Source organism: Vidua chalybeata, chromosome 2 (assembly GCF_026979565.1).
Source record: "Vidua chalybeata isolate OUT-0048 chromosome 2, bVidCha1 merged haplotype, whole genome shotgun sequence".
Classification (NCBI taxonomy): Eukaryota; Metazoa; Chordata; class Aves; order Passeriformes; family Viduidae; genus Vidua; species Vidua chalybeata.
In genome coordinates, this window is record NC_071531.1 from 107,107,829 (window position 1) to 107,135,445 (window position 27,617).

Below are 27,617 nucleotides of genomic sequence, written 5' to 3' on the forward strand. Positions count from 1 at the left end.
AGACTAGCTGAAGAAAATTGTATTTAAAATTCCCTACTGCGGTATCTTCCTATCTACATTTATCCTTCTATCTGGGTATTCCCAGATACCTCCCCATCTTCCTTTTTGCTGTGCAAAGATACCATGCAGGAAGCAGGTGCTTAGGTTATGACCTGCTGTCTCACAAGATGGTTTGGCTGCCCTGTGCCCATTTCCTGGCCCTGAAGCTCTGTGCTGGTGCACTGGGCTCACTGTAACATCGTGTCCAGGGTAGTCCTGGTCCTCTCCGTACAAAAGGAGGGGACTTGTCCCTGCTTTCCAGCAGTTATATTCCATTCCTGAACTCCAGGCAGAAGCCCATGTGTGAGCAGGGATGTGCACAGTGACTGGAGAGCATTATCCATGATGTTTCCAGGAAGCAATGTATCTACTGGACAGTCCAATCACTCTAGGCACTCACAATAAATCCAATAAATCCAATGACTCTGGGAAATGTCAGATTGGCTCTGTGTGTTCAAATTGGTTTCACTGAATGCAGGCAAAACCACCAGGATCATATGTTAGGTCCTCAGCCTTCCTCTAATATGACTCACAGGTCTGAGGAACATTTCATCAACATCTACAAATGTTGATGAAAAATATACTAGAAATACTTACATGCAATTCATGTGCCAAACTGTAACTGCTTTGAACGTACTTGAAAATGGACCTCACAATAAAAATAAGGAGATTTTGACTGAGTGACTTGGAGAATTTTAATAGGGGACTGGAAAGCCTATAGCTTGTGCTGATTCCAGAAAGGAATGTATATTAATTAGCTGATCAGTCATGTCTTCATTCCTTTCACAAATAACAACCTTCCAAACCTTTTCCACAGTGTGAAGGGAGCCTTAGTAAACATATTAAGGAACTCTTTCATACTAGCTCTCGAACCTTTCCAGAAACCATCTACTTGTTACTTTTGGCTTTGCAAGTTTTTCTGTAATACCTGAAGTTAACTTCTGCATGTGACTTGTGACAGATCTCTGGCTCCCTGTACAGTAAATTTAGCTTGAGGCATCGCCTCTGGAAAAACTGAGTCAGTGTGGTGGGAACTGGTGGCCCAAGGGGAACAGCATGGAAGCCTAGCCTGAAAGATTACACTTTTCCTGAGTTTAAAAACAATAAAATAAATGGGTCATAAGAACCTTGGGAAGCAGTAGGGGGAGAAAATAAAATTTTCCCATGTGCAGAATATGTCCATTTGGCTAGGTACCCATTCAATAACCTTTACTGACAGATAGTTATGAATAATACATGTAGAACTTTCACTTTTTTTCCCCAAGTTTATCTGCATAGGAAGCATTGTTTTCAACATTTAGGCACTCCTAACAGTAAACTGGTAGTGCCAATGCAGATTGCATTAGTTTTGTTCCCAAGTCATGATTCTTCTATTAGCAGAAAATTGGCAAACTTTCATAGTAAAATACCATAAAGATCACATAAGCAGAGTTATCCAAAACTGTGTTTTGAATAGTGACGAAGATGCACTACATTTTGTTAGTCTTCTTTTTTCAAGCATTACTGCTAGTTTTTGCCTTTATGAGGCTCCAAGGTGTAATCTTGGAGTAAAGCACAAAGACAGGGTCTGTCACAGTCTTAAGTTACACTTTAAAGGAAGTTAATAACCTCAGTCCTAATGTTCACAAAAAGAGGCAACATGGGACTTGATTATTGTGTGCGCACTATTCTAAAGGCCAATTTCCAAAGTGTAAGTGATACAAATTAGGTTGCATTGCTTGTGTTTGGGCTCACAGCCCTTGGCTGAACAGAATTAAAGCAAGATGCAAAACAGAAACAGTTTAATTCCAATTTGTAAGAAAGCTTTGTTTGTAAATACATAATATGGAGCCAGAAATTAAATAAAGAAGGAATTACTCTTTATGATAACCTTTATCATTTTGTCATGCTACTTCACCATTCTGAGATAAGTTTTCAAGTTAACTGTTTCATGTTCTCTTATTTCCCTTTGCACTTAAAATGGCATGTTTGAAGAGGATGTACAAAGGTATATCTTGTATATTGATTTTAAAGCTCAGAAATCAATGAAAGCCGTAGTATATCAACTTCAAGAGGCTGGCATCAAGCAATGGAAAAAGATATATTTAGAAGAGCCTCAAAAGAATATAAAGCATAAGTAAGAAGAGTAAAAAATACCTTTAAAAGATATGTCAATTTGGACATATTAGAGATTGTTTTGGATTAATCTTTGATTTTATCTTTGATAGCTGAACCTTTTTTCAGCTAATAAGGTCCTGTGGGATGAAGAGGTATTCTTGTCTGATGCTTGAGGAAGTATTTGTGTTTGATGTTTTGTAGATATTGTCAGACTGAAAGAGAAACCCTAGTTTCAGAAAAAGAATTACTATGATGACATGGTGTTAGAAGAAAAAAATCCCCTAAATCCCTTTAATGAAGACACTGTGCCCCATTCTGCTTTCTTGAGCTCTGCCTATGTGGAAGGCCTTAGCAGAGTCTTGACCCATTGTATCCTGGAAAGCTTTCCCAGTCACATGGAAAAATCTACCAAAACCAGGGATACATTCATAGGTCAAGACAGAGAAATCAGCAGTGTGTATTTTGTCCTTCAGATCAAATCTCCTCCTGGTTTTCATCAAATCCCTGTATTTTCCACTTGCAGTCTACTTGTGGCAGTTAGCAAAAAGCCAGTTTAGCTTTAGATTATTTGTTATCCACAGATACTAAGAAGTTGTTATAGAATAATGATACAGCTCTGAAAAAAGTGTCTGATTTGGTCCCCAAAGTCTGTATGTAACATTCAGTAAAAACTGTAATTAACATGATTGTAGACTTATATAAAAGGAGAAAACCACTAGCATCTGATAACATTCATTTTACTGCATTTGCCTCTTAGTGGTGTTCCATCCCTTGACTGTGCAAGCTCATCATGCCTTGGGTTGGGTGCTGCTTGGAGTGTAGGAGTTTGAGATGTCTACACAAGTGCTTATTTCTCAAATGAAAAAGGGAAAAGTGCCTAAAAAGATGAAGTAGAAGAATGTCTATAAATATAAAACCACATTCTTTTGCAATTCTGTTTTCATTTATTTGGCCAACATAGGTAAATTTAGTGAGGTCGTAATATCCTGTCTTCTTCCACATGTTCTTTTTTTGGCAGAGAGCTTTACTTCATCCAGATCACATTGCATTTAATGAAATATCTATGCTATTGACAGCATTCTGAAGTGAAACGTACTTCCAACCATCTGATGTTTCCTTTTTTTTCCCTTTTGAATCAGAATGCTAAAGTGCAAAAAGCTTTTAGATGTAACTATTTGCTATTAAATCCCTCCCCAAAGCCTTTTAATTTGTGTTTTAATGTTCTTTTTGAACACAAAAACATTTTTAAAACAATGTCTTCTATCTAGCAAAGACAGAAAAAACAAGAACAATTCTAAATCAGATTGAGGCTCTACATTATGAAGACCATCAAATCCTTCACTCTAGCAGTTGCCTCAGCAGAGAAAATATATTAAGGTAGTTAGGATCATTTTAATTAGATTGAGGCCCCATATATGGCTGTCTAACTTTTTGAGGAACAGGAAAAGGGCAATAATACATCTGAAGGTCATCTGAGTCTCTCTAATAGACTGTGATACTCAGACCAATTGTTAAATATGGGGAAAATTGAGTTCTGAGGTTAACTTGTGTCAGCACCCAGAGCAAGAAAAGCATTTTGCTGTTTCTGGCTCAGATCTGTAGGGTTTCCTTGCAGGACATACCTCAAGCACTGCAACAGATTGTAGGTGTGTGTCCAGATTGCATTAACAATCCCCTTCTATAACTGCAAGCAAAGTTTATTCTGAAGTTATAAAGGTCACCCTAGTAATAGCATGACTGGCTGACATGACATATAACCATGACCTATTTTATAGTTCTCTTCAAAGATTCTTAATATTCATCAGAGAAAGTCTGGGAAGTGGGTACTTTATTTACTCAGTGAAAGCTTATAAAATAGCTATATTAAAAATTTTTATATATGCCTATGATTTTAATTTATCACCCTTTCTTGTTGTTTCTCAAATATATTGTGCTTTGGATGCTGTTGACAGAGTAACAATATTTAATTATACCACAAGGCTTTATTTATGGGTAAACCATTTCAAAAGAAAGAACATTATTATTTTTTTTTTACCCAGGACTAGCTCTGAAACTAAGTTTGACCTGGCTGTGCAAAGAAACCTTCTTTATTTAGCATGCTTGGGCAAGCAGTGCTCTGTCTCCTGAGAGATTAACATTGTAAGCAAGTTATGCAGGTGACTCAAATCCAGTTAATATCACATAAAGAATGTTAATTGCATTGGCAATGGCATTCACTCTGATCACTTTATAGCTGTATAATTATCTATTGGACATATTCAAGGGGCTTTCTGAGTGATACAAATACAGGAAACAACATAAGAGATAACTTTTTCTTTCCTGATTCACGCTGTGCAAAATGCAGAGATGATGCAAAAATGGAAACAGCAGTTGGTATTTGCATGTCCTTGCTTACTGGGCTCTGTCCTTACATAGCTATTCATTTTCTAGCAATTTCTTAACTGTTTTTTGAAAATATACAGTTTTAGAAGCTGATATGAAACAAACATGTGTGTATTCTCCTAAATTGCCTTGATGTGGAATCCAGTGATTTATCTAATGACCTCAGGGCCATTTACTTTTTCCTCAGCTGGGTTCTCCTCAAAATGAGACAGGAATTTATTTTCTCATCTCCTGTACAGGAGAATTTACAGCCACAAGTAGCAATTTCATAAGTATGCACATTCTCATTTCTAAGCTGTTTACACACAGCTTTTGTAAACCTGATCTAAAATGATTTTTGTATGCAGATCAAGCCAGTGTACAGACAAACACAGAGTTGTTTAAATTCAGTGGGGATGAACTAGGTTCTCTAAATCACCAATTAGAATGCTGATCTGGATCTGAATTTCTTAGTTTAGGATCATGTCTTGAAAAACAAATGGCAAAATGAAGATTATTGTGTATGAGCTGAGAGCAGGAGTTGGTCTAAGCTCTTCTTAGGAGAGAAGTTGTGAAAATGATGCTGTTGAAAATTTGCATAAAGTGCATTATTAAAATATTCCCATCCAGATTCTCATAGTTACAGATGGGCCAAGTATGTTACTTAGCATTAGGATTAATTTTTTTTTTTTTTTTTTTTTTTTTGCTTTATCCAGTTGTAATAAGTTTATCAAATTAAAATGGCTTTATCCAAAATTTTCCATGCCTAACTGGAAAACTGATTTTAGTTGACAAAATTAAATTGACAAAATAATTCACTCTTCTCTAAGAATGTTGAAGTTCTTGCAGGTTGGAGGCCAAGAGGATAACTGGAGTGAAATGGGCAGGAATGAGAGGAATGGAGGAAGCTTTTTGTCCTGAGAAGTGCAGGTGCCTCATATTGAATATCAGGTACCTAAAATATGTTGGGAAATAGCTACACTATGCCAGAGATGTACTCTTTTTTTGGCTTGTCCAGAGGATTTTCACTAAACTTAACGAAATATGGACCTGCCTAAAAAAAAAAAAAAAGTAATAGAGTCATCAATTCATACACCAGAGAACCCATTAATAGAGATCTGGGCGGTTTTTTCCTGTATCTACACTGTGTTCCTGCTGCTGTCACTTTCCTGGAAGGATCCTTGGGTACTTCAGCTGATTTTTCTTGTGTTAAGTTTGTGGATGGTCTGTATTTGGGTGACCTGGGGAAAAGGAGCTCCAGTTTAAGTGCAGACCAAACACTCAGTGGAGAAGAGTCCATTTTCTGTAAGGTACGAAAAGGGAGAGGCATGGTAGTTGGAAGGGGAATTGGACTTGAGAACTTGCTGGGTTCCAGGTGTGAAAAGTGATATTTCTGGGCTAAAAGAAAAAGATAAAATGACTAAAGAAACAACAGCTGGATAGGTCTTGTACGCAGACTTGAAATGGGAAATTACAAAGAGCTGGATATGGCTTGTACACTGACTTAAAATGGGAAATTACAAAGATTTCAATATAAGCAGAGAGGCTGGAAATGAATTTACCTGCCCAAACATTGCTGGAATCTGAAGATCCTGGGCAGGAATAGGAATAGGACAAAAGCAATGGCTTGGGGAGAAGAATCTTTGCCCGTTAGCCATGCTTTTATCTCTATCATCTGGAAAGGTGCTATAGATTCTTGAGCATGTCTATTCTTCTGCTGACAAAGTATGTTTTCCCCTGCCAATAGGTTTGCCTGCTAATAAGGAATTCCTGTGTGATGCTGTCACTCATTTACATAATTACTAACAGGTGGTTTTGTGTTCCTCATTTTCTGACTGATACTCTGATTTGTGAAAGTGATGAACACTTTTTGTCTGCAGTTGAATTAATGGAAGCTGAGCTTTGAACACACAAAATTAAAACTTCATTTCCATCCAACGCCTCCCCATCCCCTCAAAAAAAAAAAAAAAAATTGTCAGTTTTGTGGCTCAGTTTGAACACCAAAATTTAGCAGATACTTTTAAGATCTCTATCATACCTCAGAGAGGAGCTATGAAAATAAGTGAGGTGATTATAAAGCATTAAGATAGGTGTAATAGAGGTCATGAGGAAATTAATAATTCTGTCTTTGAAGTACATTTTGAGTAGTAAGGCAGGAGGCCGCCCTCTAAACAGTACAACTAAAGCAAAGTATTAAACACCTGCTCATTAAATGAATACCAACAATCTGGAGATGTTTGGGGGAAAAATAGTGTGTGATCATATAATTGCAACCAGTCAATAAGACATCATAAACAGAAGGGAAGTGATTAAAAGACATGCAAACAGCCGTAATTCTGCCAGTAAGTGTGGCCTGCTTTATTTTTCAACCTTTATAATGTTCTTTTAACTTTTTAAGAAAACTATTTGCATATAATAATTGTGCATAACAAACCTGTAAAATTAGCTCTGTAGTTATCAAGATAAATTTCCTGAGTCAGAATCTGGTATTGCTTGCATCTGTGTGAATTCTGAGTAATTTTTTAAAGTGACATCATATCCCTTAACTTGCTGAGAGTGAAATATGAAACATAATGTGTAACCAGTTTTACATGTCCTTATGATAAATCCATGTCTTGAGTGGAAATACTGTTTCATATAAACCCAGCCTTATAATGGTTTGACTTACATAAATAATTTATGACAATAAAAGTGTGGTATGGCTGAGAGGACAGAACAAAATTTGTGCCTTCCAAAGGCAATTTGGAAACTAACCCCAGTGACATCCTTTCAGATGAAATTACCGGTACTTGGATTTTGTGGCAGTATAACTGAGATCAGATTGTGGCTCTGCATCTGGATTTTAAGCAGGCCTGTACAGCATTATGGTGATTAATACTATTTGTAGCTGTGCAGTCTAACATAACAAGGGTAAACACAAGTTATTATTCAGACCTTAATTTGGTTTTCCATGGTGAAGTTGGCGATGGGGATCAGAGAATCTCTGTCCTGTGCACGACAGTTCACAATTGCCTGAGGTGCATAACACAGAGCTTAAATTTTCCTCTGAAGCATCAAGGTATTGATCACTGCCAAAGGCAGGCTGGCTCCATGGGCAGCTCATACATTGCTGCAGCTGGAGCTCCCAGCTCAGGCTCTGTCTGTGCAGCGTTGCAGAGCCACAGCTTTTCCAGGGAAGGGCACGGCCTCGGAGGCCTCTCTGCTGTCTAGCAGGTGGCCGGTCTGTCCTGGCACAGGCTGCCTTCTGGTCCTCCTTCCCATCCTCTTCTTGCTGGAGAATGGGATGGGACAGCCCTTGCCTCTCCAGCCTGGCAGCCCTCTTCCTAGCTCTTTATGCACATCATCAGTTCCACTTGTCTGAATTTGTGGAGCTCAGCCTCCTTTCTGTTTGATGGATGGGTAAGCAACAAGATGCTGAAAAGTCAAAAAGTGTTCATTTCAGCCCTCTGACTCACTGTGGAATTTTAATGTCTCTTTCAAGAGCGGCCCACGTTTCTCAGGCGACCAATTAACCAAGTGGTGCTGGAGGAGGAGGCCGTGGATTTCCGGTGCCAGGTGCAGGGGGATCCCACACCCACAGTCCGGTGGAAGAAAGATGATGCAGACTTACCAAGAGGAAGGTGAGAGCCACATTCACGTTCACTTGTTGCACAATGCTGGAATCCATCCCTGCTACTAAGAGTTTGTTCTTTGACATTGTGTCCAAGATTTACTTCTCTCATTGCTGCTCTTTTGGCACTACGAATCTTGTTCCAGAGGCAGCTGTGCAGGGAAGCCCAGCCTGGGTGAATTGTCCAGGTAATGGATTCCTGTGGAGGAAAGAAAAGTGATGTGTAGGTGTTGTGAGCACATGGCTATTCTGTGAATTTATTGGAGACAGTAAAGATGTTTTAGGACTGTAATGGTGATAGTAGCCTTCAGAATGATGTGCTGATACCAAGGGGGAGAAAGCTTGGCAGGAAAGTTGCTCTGTTGCACTGGCAAGGTGAATTACAAGCAGAGCATGGTGGGCTTTGCTGGCTCCTCAGTTCATGTCTGTTAAGTCTTGGAGAGAAACCTCCCTCTTGGGGAAACAAAAAGCCAGACTAGCAGAAATGTAAAGCAGAGTTGAAATCTGGAACAGGCCACCTGTGTTCAAGAAAGATTAATTTAGTCTGGAACAAACGAGGAGAAAATTTTAGTGAGTAGGGGAAGTGAATCTCTCCATCAAAAGGGTTTTAAATTAGTTTGGCTCCTTTCAACTAAAAGAGCAGTGTTTGGTCCTCATTTTGATGCTGAATCATTATTTCATTAAAAAATCTCAACATGGAAATAGCTCTGGGAACAGGAGTTAGAACCCAGGTCTCCACAACCCAACAAGTCTTTCTGGCACTATGAGTCCTGATTTATTTTTGCACAGTTTTAATTTCATCAGTAGGCATGAATGGTGCCTCTTTCTTTTTTCCCCCACTGTAGCTGACATTTTCTATCAGTTGAATATAGTAATGGAAAAATACATAATCTAGAAAAAACACTTCTATGTAAGTTAGATACATATGTGTCTATATATATATATATATACTTTAAAAAAATAATTTTCTGGCAAATAAAAAAAAAATTAAAGTGACATAGCTGTTTTGCTTATTATAATGACAGATGTGTGTAAATGTAATACGCAAAATATTATTTTCAAAAGACCTTTGGATGTCAGGATGGATTTTTCTCTTTGCTTGCTACAACTATGTGTTGTAAAGTAGTCCACAGTAAATACATTGTGTTTCTGTCATTTATTCTTGCTTTTGTGCTACCTCTATTGTTTTAAATCCTGTCTGCTTCTAGGTCTCATAAGCAGAAGTAATAGATGATGAGCCCACAGTGTCTTTGCTTAGATTGCACTTCTATTAGATATTTTTTAATCCCTGTATCCTTTCTTTTTCTCCAACATCTGCACTTTGGAGGCAAATGCCTCTGATAATTAGCATTGTATACTTTCTATTATATAATTTTTCATTTATATAGCAAGATACATGAGCATATCTTCACTGTCCAAAAAGTGAACATTTCCAAACCATGGTGCATGGTGCTTAATTTTTCTGGATTTTTTTAATACCAGCAAAGAAAATTGCCCAGGTATAGTCTGAATGAATGGATGGATGAGAAAATTATGATATCAAAATTTTATAAATTAGGAAAGAAAGTCAAAATGATTCCTCATTGTTGAAACTGAGGGATTTTTTGAGGTAAAAGACAAACTAAGCTCCTGTATTTTAAGCATTTTAACATCTACAGTGATATATAAAGCCCTAAAGGTTTTCCCTTTGTTATTCTTCCCACATGCATAAAGACTTCTGAGCAGATCTCTGAGCTATTTCTCTTATAACTTTCAATATAAATTTCCTGTTTCTATAGCTAACAATGTTCTTTGCACATCTGTCTGTTTTCATTTTTTCAATTTCATTTTGGCTTCATCTCTAAATTGCAAGACAATTACAGTAGGTACCTGTTTCAACAATTACAGCAGATTTTTAAATGTGTCTGTTGTTGATTCAGCTTTCAAAAGTGTCTAGTTCAGTGACAACGAAGTGGAACAAACTGAATTTTTGTATGCATTTTGTTTCTGTAATTTGCTTCTGGTGAGTGCCAGAATCAGTGACAGTGGATCCATAGTCTTTCAGAAATCCTAGTCTATTTTTCCACCTTACCTTGTTTTAGTTTTTTTAGTGACTCATGAGAAAGCAAAGAGAAAAGTAATGCCAGTGATTCTGGTGACAAATGTGAACAGTATTGCTACACCGAGTGGTGTGGTGAGTAGTAATTGGAAAATAATTTCAGGCTGTTAAAGCCCTAATTATAAAGGTCCCAGATGGACTCTAAGCATCTCCAGTTGCAATTGGATTAAATGAGAAAAAAAACCCAACTTCTAAAGAAATTACTATGTTTGAAAACATGACTCTTTATAAAAAAATAATTTGGCTATTTGTCAAATTGTCTGTGTAATTGCTCAGGAGTATATAAATAACTATGCTTCAAATCTGAGAATAAACAGTTTATTCTGATGGTGCAAAACTTCATTCCCAATTTAAGTTGTTTTGAACCAATGATCTAAATCAACTATGAAAGTCTGTATTTTGAATTTAAGACCTTAAAGTGGCTCTTTGAGTAGCAGTTTTTAAAATGCCTGGGAAACATTGGTCTCACTAGTGGTCAAAGGAAGTTACTTATCCAACATCCTGTAGACCTGACTTGATATTTCAGACTATGATATATGTTATGGAGCTCCTCTGTGTATGACTGGGCAGGAATTAAACAAATGATAAATACTAGGTGAAAACAGTAGTGTGAGTAATGTATGATAACTGTTTTCATAGTTCTTTTGCACCATTGTGATAAGGAATTATTTATGTTCTTCAGTGCTTAAAATTCTTGTTAGAACCTAAATTGGTCCCAGCAAATTAATATCTTGTTGATCTAAATGTTGATACTGCACCAACAGGGAGAATCCAAATCCAGTGTGAAGTCTAGGGTATGTAAAGCCTTTTCCCAGAAGCTGTCCACTTCAAATCAGTGACCCAAGACTGAAATGCATTGTGAATCAAAGGCACATGTTGTATATTTTATTTTAATTGCTCTAAAAATTCAGCCTCACACCACAGGCTCCACAGTACACAAAGGGTGGGGAATAGTTAATGAAGTATGACTCATGTCAAACTACTGGAGGTGAACAGGATGTTGTGGGGTCACCAGTCCTATGCCTTTGGCTGCAATATGAGGTTCACTATTCCATGAATAGAGTTTTTTCTCATTATAAGTGACACAAGGAAATGGCACAAGGATTGTGTCAAAGTGACTCAGACATTTGTGGCTATGCATAATGATTAAGACCTACTGAAAATTAAATAAAATTTGTCTTTATGCATTGAAATTTTTTTCCAGCTACATGTTCAGGTATCTTTCCCTTTGATGTCTGCCCAACAAAAATAGAGCTTATACTTTCCTTCCAAGGAGCTGATGGTCTCCTGTGTGGTAGGGAACTCAATATGGCCTGGATCAATTTTTCATTCATCTACATTTTAGTCCTGGTAACAGGAAGAAAATGACATTATTTGCGAGCCTACAGTATGAGAGTGGCAGATCTATGACTAGCAATTTAATAACATTTGAATAAGGATTGTACAGTGTTTCATGTCTTCAAATTTTCTAGCGAAGCCAAGGAGAGCAGCTGCATGGTCTGTAATTATATAGCAAGTAATAAGTACTTTTTTTTTTTAAAGGAAGTGAAGAGATTTTCAATTACAAGTCAAAATTTATGACACACTATAATAACTGTTTAAACCTTTTATACAGAAGAAGTTAGCAGTGCCAGTTCTTCGGCAGAGTGAGGTTAGCTCAGCAAATGTATTTTTCAGTTGCCTTAAAAATGACTGAGTAGCAATCACTTAGGCCTTTTTTTGCATTCCATCCCAGAACAGCTGTTTTAGCTCAGTAAATACATCTTTAATGAAATTACAACCTGCTCTTTTAAGTTGCATTTATAGGCACTGTCTGATTAGATGGATATTGTACTAAAGATGAAAAGTGGCAAGTGCACCAACAGGGAGAGGTATTTTTTTTAATGTGCCACCCACACAGTGGGAGTGTGGGCAGAAAAACCAAGAGTGATGTTTCAGAAGGAAAGTGGTGTGTAGTTTACACAAGGTATATTGCTAAGAGATTGTAGGTTATTAAATGAAACCGAGCAGTAACACGCAGCAGTGAAAATCATGAACAGCACAGTAAGGTTTCTAATTTGCTGGATACTAGGAATGTTCATTAAAAATTATTTGGGAATAAGTATTCTTAAAGCACAGAGTTAATGTATTCTAAGATGTGTGTTAGCTGCAACAGCACAAGCCTGTGTAGGTGTTAGTTTTGCTATGTTTTTAAAACTGGCTGCTTTTTTTAATGCATATGCATAGTCTGGGCAGAAATGCTGTCTGTCACACTTCTGATAGAGCTTAATGAAAAAGCACACCTATAATTTCTCTGCTTTCCTCCATGGCTTCTTGTGAGTCCAAAACTAGGCACATAACACAACATTTTAAAAATATCTCACTGTCTTCCAGATGCAAATCTTTGAAATGGATTTAAACACAACTGACAGCAAACCTAATGAACTAAGAAAAGCTGGATTTTTTAAGAGGAGATCCAAAAAGAGCCTGATAGCCTGAGAAGTTTTGCATTTTTATTTCTCCATTGTGATGGATTAACCCTGGCTGAATGTTAAGTGTGCCCCAAAGCCTTTCTGTTTTTCCCTTCCCAGCTGGACAGGGGGCAGAAAATATAATGAAAGGCTTATGGTTCAAGATAAGAATGGGGAGAGATCACTCATCAGTTAGTGTCATGGGCAAAACAGACTCAACCTGGAAAAAAATGAGTTCAATTTATTGTCAGTCTAATCAGAAAAGGATAATGAGAAATAGGACCAAATCTTAAAAACACTCTCCCCCCACTTTTTTCCTTGGCAGGGAAAGGGGCTTGTGGTCAGTTCATCACACCTCGTCTTTGCCACTACTTCTTCTTCAGGGAGAGGAGTTTGCTTCTGTGCCTGGAGTTCCTCCTCCCCTCCTTCTTCACTGACCTTGATGTCTGCAGGGCTGTTGCTCTCTCATGAGAGATTTAGTGGGCACCTTGCACATACCCACCACATCCTGACCATAAGATAAGGCTCTGTAAGCAAGAGAGACAGTAATTTTTAAGAATAAACAGTGGTGCTCCATAATTTCATTTATATTCTGTGGATAGGATACTGAGGTATTTAACTCCAGCCCCCTCTAGATACAACCAAGGGGAGAATGACCTTTCAATGAAATATGAGTTAATAACACTACAGCACTGTGTGCTTTCTTTGAGTTAATATCTGTGCAGATTGTAACAAAATGCAGTCTAATGTGTATTGAAAATTAATTAGAATAAAGAGTGTGTTTTAGTAGTGTAATGAATATAATCTTTGGTTACATCAGCAAATTTCTATTGCAATTAATAACAATTAGCAGTTTTAAATGAAGGGTTGGGGGAAAAGGATGTTTTTCATATTAGCTATATCACATGTACTATTTGTCATCTCTGGTTAGATCCTGTATGATTTGCATGCTCATCTTTTTTTCCTTAAGCTAAAGCATTAAGGAGAGATTAGTCCCTTTATGAGGAGCAAGATTGGATGTTCTTAATAGCTTGTCAAAAAGAGACAGTGAAAGAAAGAGGTTTAGTATGGCATTTGTATCCTTACATACATCTGGAGGCAGGAGAGGCGGTTTGCAGAGGATGTTGTTGTAGATGTCTGGCACAGAGAGAGCTGCTCTGTAGCTTGCAGAGTCTGTGGGGCACAAGTGAGCACTGGCAGATCTCAGCCAAGTGCAGCTTAAGCATCTTTTCAGCTGTTATATTGAACCATTTGAAGAAACTTCTGTAAAATCAGAGATACCATTCAGAGATAGAGAAGTGATGAGAGGTAAAATGGATGCAGGGGTTGGTTAATTTTTGTATATGTAACATCAAGATGATGTACCCCAGTGATGGTGGGCTGCCCCCTCCTGTAGCACTTTTGGTTGAGTATCCCTTTTCTCTGATTGCTATTTTGCCTGTCACTGAACCCTTCCTACTCTGCAAGTGGAAATGTATTCCTTACAGTTGTATGAGGAGTACATGCCCAAGTGAATGTCTAAATGACAGCATTTTTTTACGTTTTAAATCCCTCAAAACTTGACATTGAGTAAAGTCCTATAATTGCATCATCCCACAGTTACCCCAGGGGTTTATAGTCTAACCCAGGAGTTGCCTGCCATTCCATTTGTCTGAAGTATTAAATGCTGTGAGCAAAAGTGGTAGATGCGGGGCTCTGCTAGACTGATCAGCAGAGAAACAGTTAATAACGTTGACATTTAAATTGGCTTCATGTTAAGTGTCAGTTCTCACCACAGAGCTGAAGAAGAGCTATTGTTTCAGCCAGTCTGTTTGCAGATTCATGAAAATACTCTCCAGTTGCTTACATAAGGGTCAAGGTTGGAAAAATAGCTTTACAACTCCATGGACAGCAGCCATAAAGGAATTGTGTCAACTAGCACTCCTGCCTGCATGTTTTCTCTTTATGCTGTGTGAACTATTGGTGATCTATGAAGTGATCACTGACAGTGCACTAGAAACAGTATTGTCACAGAAGAATGTTGTTATTTCTTTTTATTCTTTCTTATTCTGCAGCCTAAAATAGTTAAATTTCAGAGCATTAATGAAGTCACTAGAAGAGTTCAGAAACAAAATTTAATGCCAGTTGGAGTAGCCTCAAACATGGGTTTATCTGAATTTTCCACTCACAGAAGGCTGCAGTAAAAGATAGTCTTGCAGGAAGAGGACACAGTGAAATTTTATGTAGAATTTCATTCAAAATACTTCTACTAGTGCTTGAATATTTCTTTAGTGTCAAAAAAAGCAAAGTGACTACATAAAAGCTTAGTAATCACATGGTTTGTATACCGTATTTATAAATTTTATAAATATTAAGGTAGCCTTCTTTCTATTATCAGTTTATTAACCATTAAAATCATAGAATTAAAAAGCAAAGATCATTAACTGTGCATGTTTTTTTCCATGAAAGCCTCAGGAAAACAGGGAAGAGGAAGCTCTTAGTTATATTCAAGTGGGAGTAAGATTCAAGAGCTCTAACCACTGATGCTACTGGAATATCTGGCCTGCAGGGATTTCTTCTCCTTTAACACATTCCATCTCTTCATGGGATACAAAACTTGTCATCGGAGTTAAAAACAAATTAACCTACACTGTCAGTGAAAACACTTTAATGGTAAAATTTTAAGCCTAAAAATTATTTCAAGTTCCTATCTGTAAGTTCTATGTTGATAATTGCTTAACTAGCAAAATGTACTTTTTAAGAATATGACTTCTGGCTCAATTGAAGGCACTTTTCATTACAACATTAACATGACTTCATCTTTAATTGCCACTTCAAGGTTGGTTACTGATTCAAAATACAGATTAGGAAATATTTCATTTCTCTGACAAGTTTATAGTAATTTCTCATGTGCTTTAGGCAAATAATAATAAACAGGCAAATGCAAATTTAGTTTATCTCAAACTACTCATGATCTGTGTGTTCATGTTAAAAAAATGCATCAAGCCAAGTTTAGTGGGTGCATGCTGCCAGTCTGGTCTCAAATCTTCTTACTTTGTTCCAGTCCATATAGTAACATTTCATTTTTTCAAAAGCTGAAATGGACAAAACCAGATAACTCTGAGCATCAAGGGTACTTTTCTGAGGGATGAATATATGACATAGGCATTAATAATATAAATCTGCCTGACAAATGTGTCTCATCTGTGAGGAAAAGGACTACTCCTGGTGATGGGAGGATAGGTCTCCATGCCAAGTGATGACAAGGTCTCTTAGATCACACTTCCACCAAAGCTCCAGTTTCTGAAATTTGGAGCTTTGTCTGGAACTAAAATCAAGTTAGAAGCCCATTTTGAGTAATTATCATGTGGTAATTCCCTATGAGTACACTTCCATGTGCAAACAGAGATGTAAAGGATCTCTGCATAAGTTTAGATAGGATTTACTGAATCACTGATTTCCAGACATATGTTTTGTTCTTAACTGTTGTTTGTTTCCAAATTATTTCAAAGAGAATCAAAACCCAGTCTCAATTTGTTTTCTTGGTTCTCTTCTGAGCACATGGCTCCTGATTCTGTAAGAGACTATGCATTTTTATGTGCAGTCACACCTGTCTGTTTGCATGTAAGAGCAGTGCTGTGGAGTGTAATGCTTCCAGATAATTTGGAAAACACTTTTTCCTTGGAAAAAGGTATGGTTTCCCAATGTTGGCCCAGTAACTGTAACAGCTGTACATATATTTTATGAGACTTAGACCATTTTATTGAATGTCTTGCTTTAAAACACAGTGCAGTGTGGGTTTCTGTTTTATATTATTGCAATTGAGTGTGACTACTCTATCAGATAGAAATAATCTGCTGATCACATCCCATAAGAGGTTTTGGACTAAAGCAGGACCTCAGTCAGCATAATTGAAGAAAAATCACAATAGTGAACAGCAGCCTGTGTCACACAGCTCTTTTCCTCTTTTATATGACAGCTCACAAACATGCATCACACAAAGAAATTCAAAGTAATATAACATTGTCTTCTACCTTTCTCTGGCATGAATGGCAGAGCTAAAAAATAAATGGGTATCTGGACATGTAGATGTGAGGAGTAGCCATCCTGTCAGCACCTTGGAGATAGCTCCCTGGTTAGCTCAGTTTATCATGGCTGTAAGCAGTGTCTTAGAGTCACCCAGCAAAAAGCAGCTTTTGATTTCAGAGGCACAACAGAGTAATTTGAGACCAGTGCACACAAATATATCCATAACTGTCACTGAATCAGGTTTTGCTAGAGAAAGAAAACCTGACACTCCTACATCTTTCCCCAGAAAGTTGTCACCCATATACATTTGGGCTTTCTTCTTTCATGGGATAGAAGTGAAAATAACTCAGCTTGTGTCAGATATGCATTGCCAGTGGGCATGGAGGCTCTCCCTTCTGCTGCTGGATCACACAAGCCTGAAGCAGGTAACAGCTCACACTTCCCATCTCACTGCACCTTCCCTCTGGCTCCCTCCATCTGGCACAGGGATGCAGGAGCCAGTGAAAAGCTGTGGCACTGTGCTGGGAGCTGAAGTGCCAGCACCACAAAACCAAAGTGGAGACAGAAGCTTAAGCCTCCTTAACTACCTCCTGTTTACCCTGGTTTTGGCCAGTAGCATCTCTCTATTTGGGCTCCCTAATCATCGATGTTGTGAGCAATCTTGAAGCTTTGTGCATGTTCTGCAAAATAGTTTGGCAAACAGGCAAAAGAAAATACAGCAAAGTCATTTTTGTGCCATCTCTTAAAAAAAAAAAGGCAAGCCTGCAATGTGTACTTACAAAGATTCCAATTTATTATTTAATATGTTTTATTTACAAGAATGTTCTAGATTAAAATATATACCTGGATAAAAATTAATGCAAATTTTTTAACAGTCTGTAACAGTTTAGATGTGATTTTTTCCTCTTGCAATATCCCTTTAGCAAGAAATAAGACTTTTTGAGTTGGGTTTCTTGAGTTCAGCAGAGCATTCTGTGAAGTTTAAAGTACACCACTAAAGCACTAAGTACACCGCAATCCTTGTATTACCAGTTAAGCTGCTTGGATATTTAGGAATGAAATTACTCCAGCTGCTGATACATTTTTGCTATCTGTGCATGTTAAAAACGAAAGAGGTGCATTTTTTTTATGCATAGCTGCATGCACATTTTTGAAAATGTGGAAACCAGGGGTTCTGTGAAGCACTGTGGAAAATTTATATCAAATGCAAAAAAACCCAAATATTTTTGTTAAATATCTCGAACTTCAGTAACTTTTTCTGTCTCTATTTTATTATTTGATAATCATGAGGAAGATTGATGGCTGAGTATGAACAGATACACTTCCAAATGTGGGGAAAAAATTTCAACTGTGACAAAACCAGTTCAATTCAAGTTTATTCTTAGATGCTTAAGTTAACACATGAATTCAACCTCAGTACATTAATTTGTGATACTTAAAAATAGTTAATGTGTTTTGTTTTATTTGCTATTTGGCTGAGCAGATGGTAATGGTTTTGACACAATTCAGTTTTTTATTTTTCTTCTTTTCTTTTCTTGAAAAAGACAAGGCTCTTTTTCCCACTTTGTCACAGCTGGTTACCAATCAATCTCAATTCACAGTACAGTGATGATAGCACATGTTGTTCAGGGGCCAAATCTGATTGGGTTGCATTTTCAGCAGTGTTTCATATCAAAAAAAAATTGTGTCTGTATGGCAGTGACTGTCAGCACACTATTGTACAACTGTCATTAATCAGAACTAGCAACAATGAATGCATTCATATGTGCCAGAGACTGCCAGATTTCACTCAAAATCACCCAATTTCTATTAGAATTTCCTCACCAGCAGTGTTTTCTCATGTGCCTCTTGTTTCTCTCTTTCTTTTTTCCTTGCCAGTCCCCTGCCAGCCGCTTCCTTTTCGCTTAATTAAAGGCAGACCGGCTCTATTACTTGCAGAACAGAAATTATGTAACGTGGTACCCAAAAGTGGCTGGTTTGTATCTGGCACAGACTGACAGACTGTTTAAAAGACCTCTCCCAGCTCAGTCTGATGGCTGAAGTCTAAGCTGATCCGAAAGGTTAAGCAACTCTGAATGTTTAACAAAGAGAAACACTTAAAATCAATTAGATGTCCATAAACACATGAAACTGATGTCTGACGCCCTGTGGTTTTAGCTCAATGCTGCATTAATTGGTTAGGAGTCAGCAATATTTGGGCAATATGTCACAAGTTGTTTCTTGACACTGCACATATTTTGAAGGCATGGCCTTCTTCATGTTCTGGCAACATTAAGGAGCAATTTAACCACTGCACCTTGGTTTTCTGCCATTCCATTGTCAATCCAGGAGCCTGGTAAACACTCTCAGTGATTGGTATTAGCAGAGAGGACCCTGATCCTCATTCCCAAGTGTTCAGAAGCACTAATCCAGATGAGGATGAGAGTGAACTTCCACAGAAAAGGAGGTGAAAACCTCTTGCTATGGGGATTTGAGGCTGTAGGACAGAGAGGAGACAACGCATTGTTCAAGGCTGAGCAGGTTGATGCTTGAGAAATTCAAAAGATGTTCAGTCTCCACACCTTGTTACTTTGTGCTGCTGAGGGTCAGGCTAAAAGCCAGTTTCCCTCCTTTCTCCTTCCTGTCTGCTTCATCTGCCAAAGCTCTTCACTGAACTGTGGTGACTTCTGGGGACAGTGCTAGTGGAACAGATGACTGATGGGCGGCATATCACTACTGCAGGACAGCAGATGGTTCTAACACCCCACGGGTCCATCCATGTATGAATCTAATTGCTAGATGGCAATGTTCTGTCAGGGTGGTCCAAAAGTATGGCCTGTTGGAGAAGCAGACTGGTAGAGATGAACCTGTCCTTGAAGTAATTGTTAACTGGACCATGACAGTGACATGTTTACGCCACCCTCTGTTTGGTGACCCAAGTGGGAGATGATGGCTGTAGCCACCACCCTGCGTCCTGGCATGCCATGCAGCTGGCTCCTCCGCCCAGCAGCCTTGGCACAATGTGCACGATTGGCAGGTGCAGGGATAAAGGCTGCCGGAGCCTCGGAGGCAGCTGGCTGGCATGCCGGCACCAGCACATCCGTGACAGGAAGCAGAGTGAGTCAGCTGCAGCCCACAGCATGCTGGAGCTCCCTGTCCCAGCCTGCCTGCATCCTAGTTCAGGCAGCCCCTCTCTCAGATACAGTCCTGCTGCCTGGCTGTTTTGCTTTCGGCAGCATTAAGTGAATCACAGGGATGTTATCTGTTGTATTAAGAAAAAAAAAAATCAATTACATAGATGGCTAATTGTTGCCCAGCTTTATAGCCCTGATTCTGATGTCCAAGTCTTATTTATATTACAACTGATCTTAGTTTCATCATCATACAGGAGCTGAATACAAATTTATATTTTCAGTCTCCTAGAGCTGGCCTCATGTCAAGAAAATAAGCATTCGCTCTCGCCTGCAACTCTGCAATCACCAAAGACAAATAACTGCTCCATCGTTGTAGGATAATGTTGTCATATTCTTGAGATTTTTAAGGGGGGCAATTTGCCCTTTCTGTCTTATGAAAACAGTGATTTTTATTTGCCATTGACTAATGCAGCACAGCATGCAAAATGACATAATTTGTGAGCAGTCTAGAGGAAATGTTCTTTAGCTGCATGTGGCTGTTGAATGTAGTTGTAATAGATGTGTAGCTCTCCAGAAGGTGCATATTAAGTTCTCTAACATCATAACTACATGCCCCCTCACCACTACCAATGGCACTATGCTGGCAAAAAAAATTATCCTTACAAGTTTCTAAAGTTTGCCATGACATCTATTTACTTATTCTTCCCCTTGGCATATCTCCTATTAATCAGTTAAATCTGAGGTACTGCGTATACATTCAGTTAAATGTAACTCCCAAGGAAATGGGAATTATATGTGTTTATGTTAACTCTAACAGAATGGTTAACCTCAAATTCATCTTTATTAAATTATTTCTTGCTAATTGATAGAATGGACCTACTGAATATAGAAAGAAGTTGTTTTGTGGTGAATGTGAAAAGATTTCTTGACTGCTCTTTGTTCTTGGAATTGCTAGGAATGCTCTAATTGACGTTGTGAGCTTTAGTCAGACCTAATAGAAATTTAAATGTTTCACCATATGGGATCTTTGAGTTAAGATGCTTTGAAGTCGGTTAGCACATGGTGCTCTCTCTACAAACCTATACTAAAGGAACCAATAGCAATAGATGTTATGTACACAAAAACGTTATGTTTCATGTTCCCAAAGGATGTAAAAATGCTCATAGAGCCTGACAACATTCCTCTGACTTGTTGCATTGTGTCCTTATTTATCCAAACATTTGGTGCTTTTCATATGATTTCAATGTGTTTCCTCTACAAGTCTATAAGGCCTTTCCTGCATAACAAAAAGAAAGTAAATGAGTCCTTCTAAAATTATGTCATGACTGTGTATACAGTGAGAAATAGTATTGACACTTCCTGAAGTCTAGATCCGTCTTTAGTTTAGTGTTCTTATTTCATTGATACATGTGAATCTGAAGCCAAGTCTAGATTCAAGGTGACTTAATGTATCATATCAAGAAGAGATGTTGTTGAAAATAATTTGACAAAATAGTATTTAAAGGGTAAAGTATCTATGCTGATAACCAGGGTTTTCCTGATTTGGCAACCAAAGATATTTTATACAACATGAAGTCTCCTGCTGACTTTAATGAGCTTTGGATTAGAGCCTAAAAAGTTTGTTAAGCATGACTTCTGCAGGATAATAACAATTTAGCTGAAAATATTTTTCTGGGTATAATCAGTCTAAATGCCTTGAGAATAAGTGTTCACTACATATTGGATGGAGTATGTTGCATTAAGTTAGTTTTATGCATCCTCATGTGTAAAACTTAAAGCTTTAGAATTTTTTCAACAGTAGAAACAAAGAAATGGACAAAACACAACTGAATTGTTTCTATTTTCTTTTAAGAAAGAGAAGATGTCATTGTCCACCCTTATTGAATTGTTTTGTTGTATTTCTGTGAAATTGATAAATCTGCTTTAATGTGCCTCTTCAATAAATGTCACCTTCCAGAGCCTGAGTATATTTTTTATTGTTTGCAATTGGGTAGTATGAGATCCTACCAACATGCTTACCATTCCCTAAGGGATTGCTGCTGTAGGGGAAAACTGTATATAAAAGGAAATTTCCAGATCAGCAAAAGGTAAAACGTGTAGCTCACGCAGTTAAAGGCACGATAAACCTGACCTGTCATGTATTGATAACTGATGTCTGATACCTTAATTTTATGTTACTGCTCTAGATCAAGGACAAAGTGAGTGATATTATTAATAAAGCCCTAATACTGAACATAGCAATACTAATTTTATGTAAAGTTTCTAACTAATGCAGAGTGCAATAAAAATGTCACGGAGATTAATGCTTCATGGAATTATCTAATGCTGGATGATAATTTATCTTCCAAAGTTGGCTCCAAAATAGATTCAGACTGGCGTTTTCCAGGTGATAGCTTCTGTCCGTTACCCACAAAAGAGATTTCACCCACAAAAAGAGATTTCACTCTTTTGCTGTGACGCAGGTATGACATCAAAGACGACTACACCCTGCGCATTAAGAAAGCCATGAGCACGGATGAAGGAACCTACACCTGCATCGCCGAGAATCGAGTTGGGAAAGTGGAAGCCTCTGCTACGCTCACCGTGCGAGGTGAGTGCTCCTGCAGAGGCAGGGCCCGTGTCCTACACGGATAATTGCTTTCTGATGGGATGGACCCCATCCCTCCCTGCTCTTCTTTGGGTCCCACACACCCTTTGCCATGGGGATTTCACCCACTGATTTACAGCATGGGTGAAATCCTGGTCCTGTTGATATCTCATGCAAAATTTTAATTGATTTCAGTGGGATAAGATCCCCATGCAGTTAAAGTCCTGCTCCAGTGTGTTTTTATTGAAGAGCAGATGCATATATGCATAAGCAAGCACTACATAACCTTGGGCATAGACATGAATATGTGAGCCATCAGCTCAGGCTATTAGTCACGTTTCTTTCTCTAAGAAGTATGAGTAGAGTAACTATATTTATTAATGACAAACATAATACAGATAATATTATTATGGGATTAGCTCTGCCATAATTAAGCTGTCTACCACTACCCTTTATCCAAAAAATAAACCACAGCCAAAGGAAAGAGAAAATCCTAATTAAATTTTATAAGAATTACAAGGTAAAGACTTATTGTTCTCTCCTAAAATATTTGTGGTCTCTAGTATTCACTCACTGTTTATGTGCTGCTCTTTGATTTGGTAAGGAGGTTTTATGGCTAGTGGAATAATGAGTTGCCAAAATATCTTTCGTGACAGTACATATAGACATGCTAAATATTATAGGGAGAGAAAAAGTTTGTAAGCTAATATTTCTGTTTGAGTAAATAGAATATAATAGTTATTACTTCATTCCAAAAGATAAGCAGCAATTTGGCACAATGGATATCAGGCAGACACTATTTCACAGTTTAGTGGTGCATGCTGATGGTTTTCAGTAGAGCTGTGAAAGGTTAATAAAAACATTTTTAGCTTTATCTGTCCTCCTCTTTTCATACACATTAAATCAAATGTTCAAAGTCTCAATGGATTGCTTTATTAGAACTGGGGTCAACTGACCCAAGAGGCCAGCTTCCATTTCCATCCATTTAATGCATGGACACAGTTCAGTTTAATTTGCTGAATTCAAAGGGAAAAAAAAAAAGCCACTGAGTGTCTTTGTAGGGGGAGAGATGTAACAAAGAAAAGACAGCATTGTGATAATCTGTTGAAGTATTACCTCAGTCATCACTTTAGACTCTAAGTGACAATATGGCTCTTCCCATTTTAAGTTGAAGAAATAGGTGTGTAAGAGATTGTTCTTCCCTTTTGTAATATGGGAAAATGAGTCACCACTGCCAACTCCCAGAAACAATCTCACTCTGTTCCTTTGTCACAGGCAGAATCAGAGTGCACAGTAATTCTGGTAACCAATTCCCTGGCCTTTAAACACTCCTAGAACTGTATCCACTGTGCACATTACTGGAACAAGCCTTTTGGATATGCTACCTTGACTTTTCATGTAAACAATAGCTAGAACCCAGCAAAAAAATCCTTTGAAATCACTGGAACTTGAACCCAGTGAAATTAAAGGGAAAAAACTCAAGGAAATGTGTAATTTAATCAATTCTTCCCTCAGTAAAAGCATGTTTTCATTATCTTGTGTATTTTTCCCACTGGGTTTGTCATTTACAGTCAAATACATAATGTTTATTCAATACAAAGGAAACCATGATATTAGGAACATACTACATGTTCAGGGTATAACAGAAAATGAGAAAAACGAAAAAATTCAGAGTAACAAAGCTATTACTCAGAGTTTTGTGAAAACATAAGATTGGGAAATCTCCCATTGACTTTAAAGGGATGATGAACAATGGACTTCTTAATTAAAGAAAACTTTAATTCTGAATTCTTAATTAGCAGTGTTGTCTGACACTGATTTTACCATGTCATGTAAAGGAGCAAAACCACTTAGCGTTTCAGAATTTACTTTGAGCTTGTCTTGGACCTTGCAGGTGTCATGTAGTTCCATCTGCACACCTGACAAACAACCATGTAATCCTTAGCTCCCTCATTCACAGCTCCATCTTCCTAAACCAGAGAGGATGGGGATGCAGTCAGGAAAATTGCATTAAACTGTCACAAACAACAGCAGAATCAGAGTTGTGGCTCAGACTCCATGTTCTCTCTTGGAAAGATGCATATCACTCTTACACCTCATCTTTCTGCAGAAGAAGGAATATGTCCATAATACTGGAAGCCAAAAAGTGCTCCAACAGATGATGGGTGAGAATGGCAGCAGACTAGACATAGTTAAATGAAATGGGGACAGAGCCATGGAAAGGTTGAGAACTAAGAAGACCCTCGCAAGCCCTGTTACCTCTGAATTTGCGTGTCTTACATTTGACCCTAGCCTGCCCATAAGCACACAGGGCTGGTAATCTTCTTAAAAAAAAAAAAAAAGGTGCCATTGCTCAGAAATGTGTAATTATTGCTGCTGATAAAATAAGGGAAACTTTGCCTACACAGATGCAACCTGGAGTCAATTTTATGTCCAAATTTTCAGCTCTTCTGAAAGAGATGTCTGTATTTTATTAGCAGAGGGACTGACAGCTCTCTTCCCCAGCACAAGTATAATGAAGGACTGTTCTATAACGAAGAAATCACTTGTTGCAGCGGCAACTTTCAATCTCTGAAACAGTATTAACCTGTCAATCATTTAACAGCAATTTTTTTAGGAAGTAGAAGTTACCTAAGCAGTGATTTGGGAGGTTCTGGTTTGAAGTCCCTGTGGCTATTTCAGCCCATTTGTTATATTTTCATCAGCACTGTCAGTGATGAAAAAGCACTGTGCTGTAAGCTTTCATGCCCATTATTGAATGAGAAAAACTGTCCTGGGCTTTCTGTAGCCCTTACTGCTGTACTGACTGATCATGCTTAAAATTCATTTGGTATTTGACTCAGAAAGCAAATGCCTTCCATGACATTAGGCAGTGTGAGACTTAAATTGATGTGTTCATTGGGATCTAAAAGTTTGTGCTAATGCAATGCAATTTTTCTTTTATCAGGCATTAACAATGATACTTGATGATGGCATGCGAAGATAATAAAAATGTTTCTCAGAGAATGGTTCCAGTCAGCTTGTTCAGATGCTATGCTCAAGTAAATGGGATGATAGTGGCACAATAACAGCAGTGAACATCTGACTTAGGCTGCCATTTGAGGGGTTAGCAATCATGGTTGTATCCATAGTGGAAAGTAACATTACACGTCATGCATTCTGACAGATATTCTTTTCTTTTTTTAATTTCCTTTTTATGTTCTCACTACACCATTGTAATGTCAACAGCTCGCCCCGTTGGTAAGTAACCATCCTTCTATCCATTTTAGCATGGCTTCATGCAGTGCTTCATCTTTCATTTGCAACAGCATTTCACTGGCTGGAATAAGCAGCCAGCGCTTAATAGTTGTACCTGTCTAACACCAGGCAAGTGGTTTTGTCTGCCAAAGTGCTATTTCCAAATGTTGTATTTCCTACTGTGTCATGTACGAGCACGTTTGCCAAATCACCAACAAGTACCGGTCGGTGAAACGGGGTGGGTGTGCCAGTACCGAGCCACAGTCACTCATTTAGATGCTTTTATTGGTCTGGTTTTGGGCCTGGTGTAAAAGCCACTGAGATCAATAGAAAGGGTTGTGTTGACTTTGGTAAGCTTCTCCCAGGCCCTAAACAATCAGCTCATCCTGCTTTTCCTGCACAGCAGTAAAAGCACAGGCTTTGCATGTCCCGTCTTTCTTGTATCGTATCATTCAAAGAGTTCTGAAATGAAGAAGTCCTGAAATTGAAGAGGGGATGGAGTAGATTTCTGTGCTTGCTGTGGAACTTCATCACTGGTTTCTGCCCTTGGGTCATCTTGGAGTGCAGTGTGGAGTGCACTGTATAGGATGCAGGCTGTTTTGAATAACAAGTCGTGAGGAAGACAACCTCTAGGTTTTAATTACCCACTGAAATTTTTATTATTTCTTGTGCCTTCAAAATTCTCTAAATGCATAAAAATCTTACTGAGGATAATGGAAAATTTGCAACTGTCAGTAGCTGAAATTCACTTCTGGTGTTCAGAAATACTACAAACGTACGATTCAATTTTCTTTCATGAATATTTACTCTGTGCCTACATGGATTTAGTTTAATGAGCTGCATTGCTCCTCTGATATTTGTAGTTTGTATTTAAATGTATCTTTCAGAATAATAATATTGTAACTCAGATTTTTTTGGATTAGTGTAAAATGTCAGTACTGGTGTTTATGGAGATTGATGAGGGGGTTGGTCTTTATTTACTTAGTCAAAACTTCTGTTAGATATGTATTTGACTAAAGTTTTTGAGTTTGAATTCATCTCAGCTCTTCACTGTTCTAAGTTTGGAGGAAGAAAGATTGGAGCAATTTAAAGATAAAATCCAGGTTAGGCCTCTGTTTCCAGAACTAGGGCGATCCCATCTTTTTAACTTGCATGAACTAACATCCATGGAACCAAGCCAAATACCTCCACAGTCACAGCATGGCTTATCCACACCTGGAGAATTCCCTGTGCAGAATAGAAATTTATCCTTCTCCATTTAGGATTTTGATAGCAAGCTTTAAACTCAAATCACTACTGTATTATTTTGGCATTAGGCTCATTCTCAAGGAATTCTTTCCCAGGAGTTGCAGAAGTGTAAAACTGCAGTAAACTCAGGAGAAAATTTTACTGTGCTTAGGAAGTGTGGCATGAATTTAGTGTGCTTCTTCATTTACTAAGAAATGCCACAAGATTAAAAGTATTTTGTTTGTAGAGCAAGCAATACATTTTTTTTTACTTTGCTGACTCTTAAAAGACAGGCAAGGAAAAAAAATCATAAAGTGGAGACTGTTTCAAGCTCTGTGAAACTACATAAAATAAATGACTGGAGATTCACAAGAAAATGATAGATTTCAGCAGTGTTGATAGTGTCTCATTTCACAGTACTATTCTTTTTAAAAATTTTTCAGGCCATTGAGTCATCCCTGATTCCATCTCCAAAGCTTATATAGCAGGTCTTGGTCTCAAGTTACTTTATGTCCAGGTATATGATTGTGTCATCGTGCAGTGGTCAATTGGACATTTTCCCTGCCTAGGCGGTTTTATTTTGTTGAAAGAGAACAAGTGTGACAAAGAATTTATTCTTCTACAGAATTTATTTAGGAAACTGAAATTAGAATGGTTATCTTGAAAAAATTAATATATGGGCATATGGTCCCTATCAAATTATTTAATTTAGTGATTATCTTTGTGACTTGTGAAAGGATTGTTGAATAAATAAGTCTAACCCTGAAGATGTTTGACATAGAACTCCCAT

At 37.9% G+C, this 27,617-nt stretch overlaps 1 protein-coding gene across 1 annotated transcript in view; it reads left to right on the forward strand.

Moving 5' to 3' along the window:
- The window catches only part of ROBO2 (roundabout guidance receptor 2), a 436,228-nt gene that overhangs the window by 294,842 nt on the left and 113,769 nt on the right, over nt 1-27,617 (forward strand). The window contains exons 5-7 of the mRNA XM_053933903.1: nt 7,979-8,117; nt 22,239-22,366; nt 25,592-25,603. Of these exons, the coding sequence (XP_053789878.1) occupies nt 7,979-8,117; nt 22,239-22,366; nt 25,592-25,603 (279 nt within the window). The remainder of the gene's footprint in view (nt 1-7,978; nt 8,118-22,238; nt 22,367-25,591; nt 25,604-27,617) is intronic.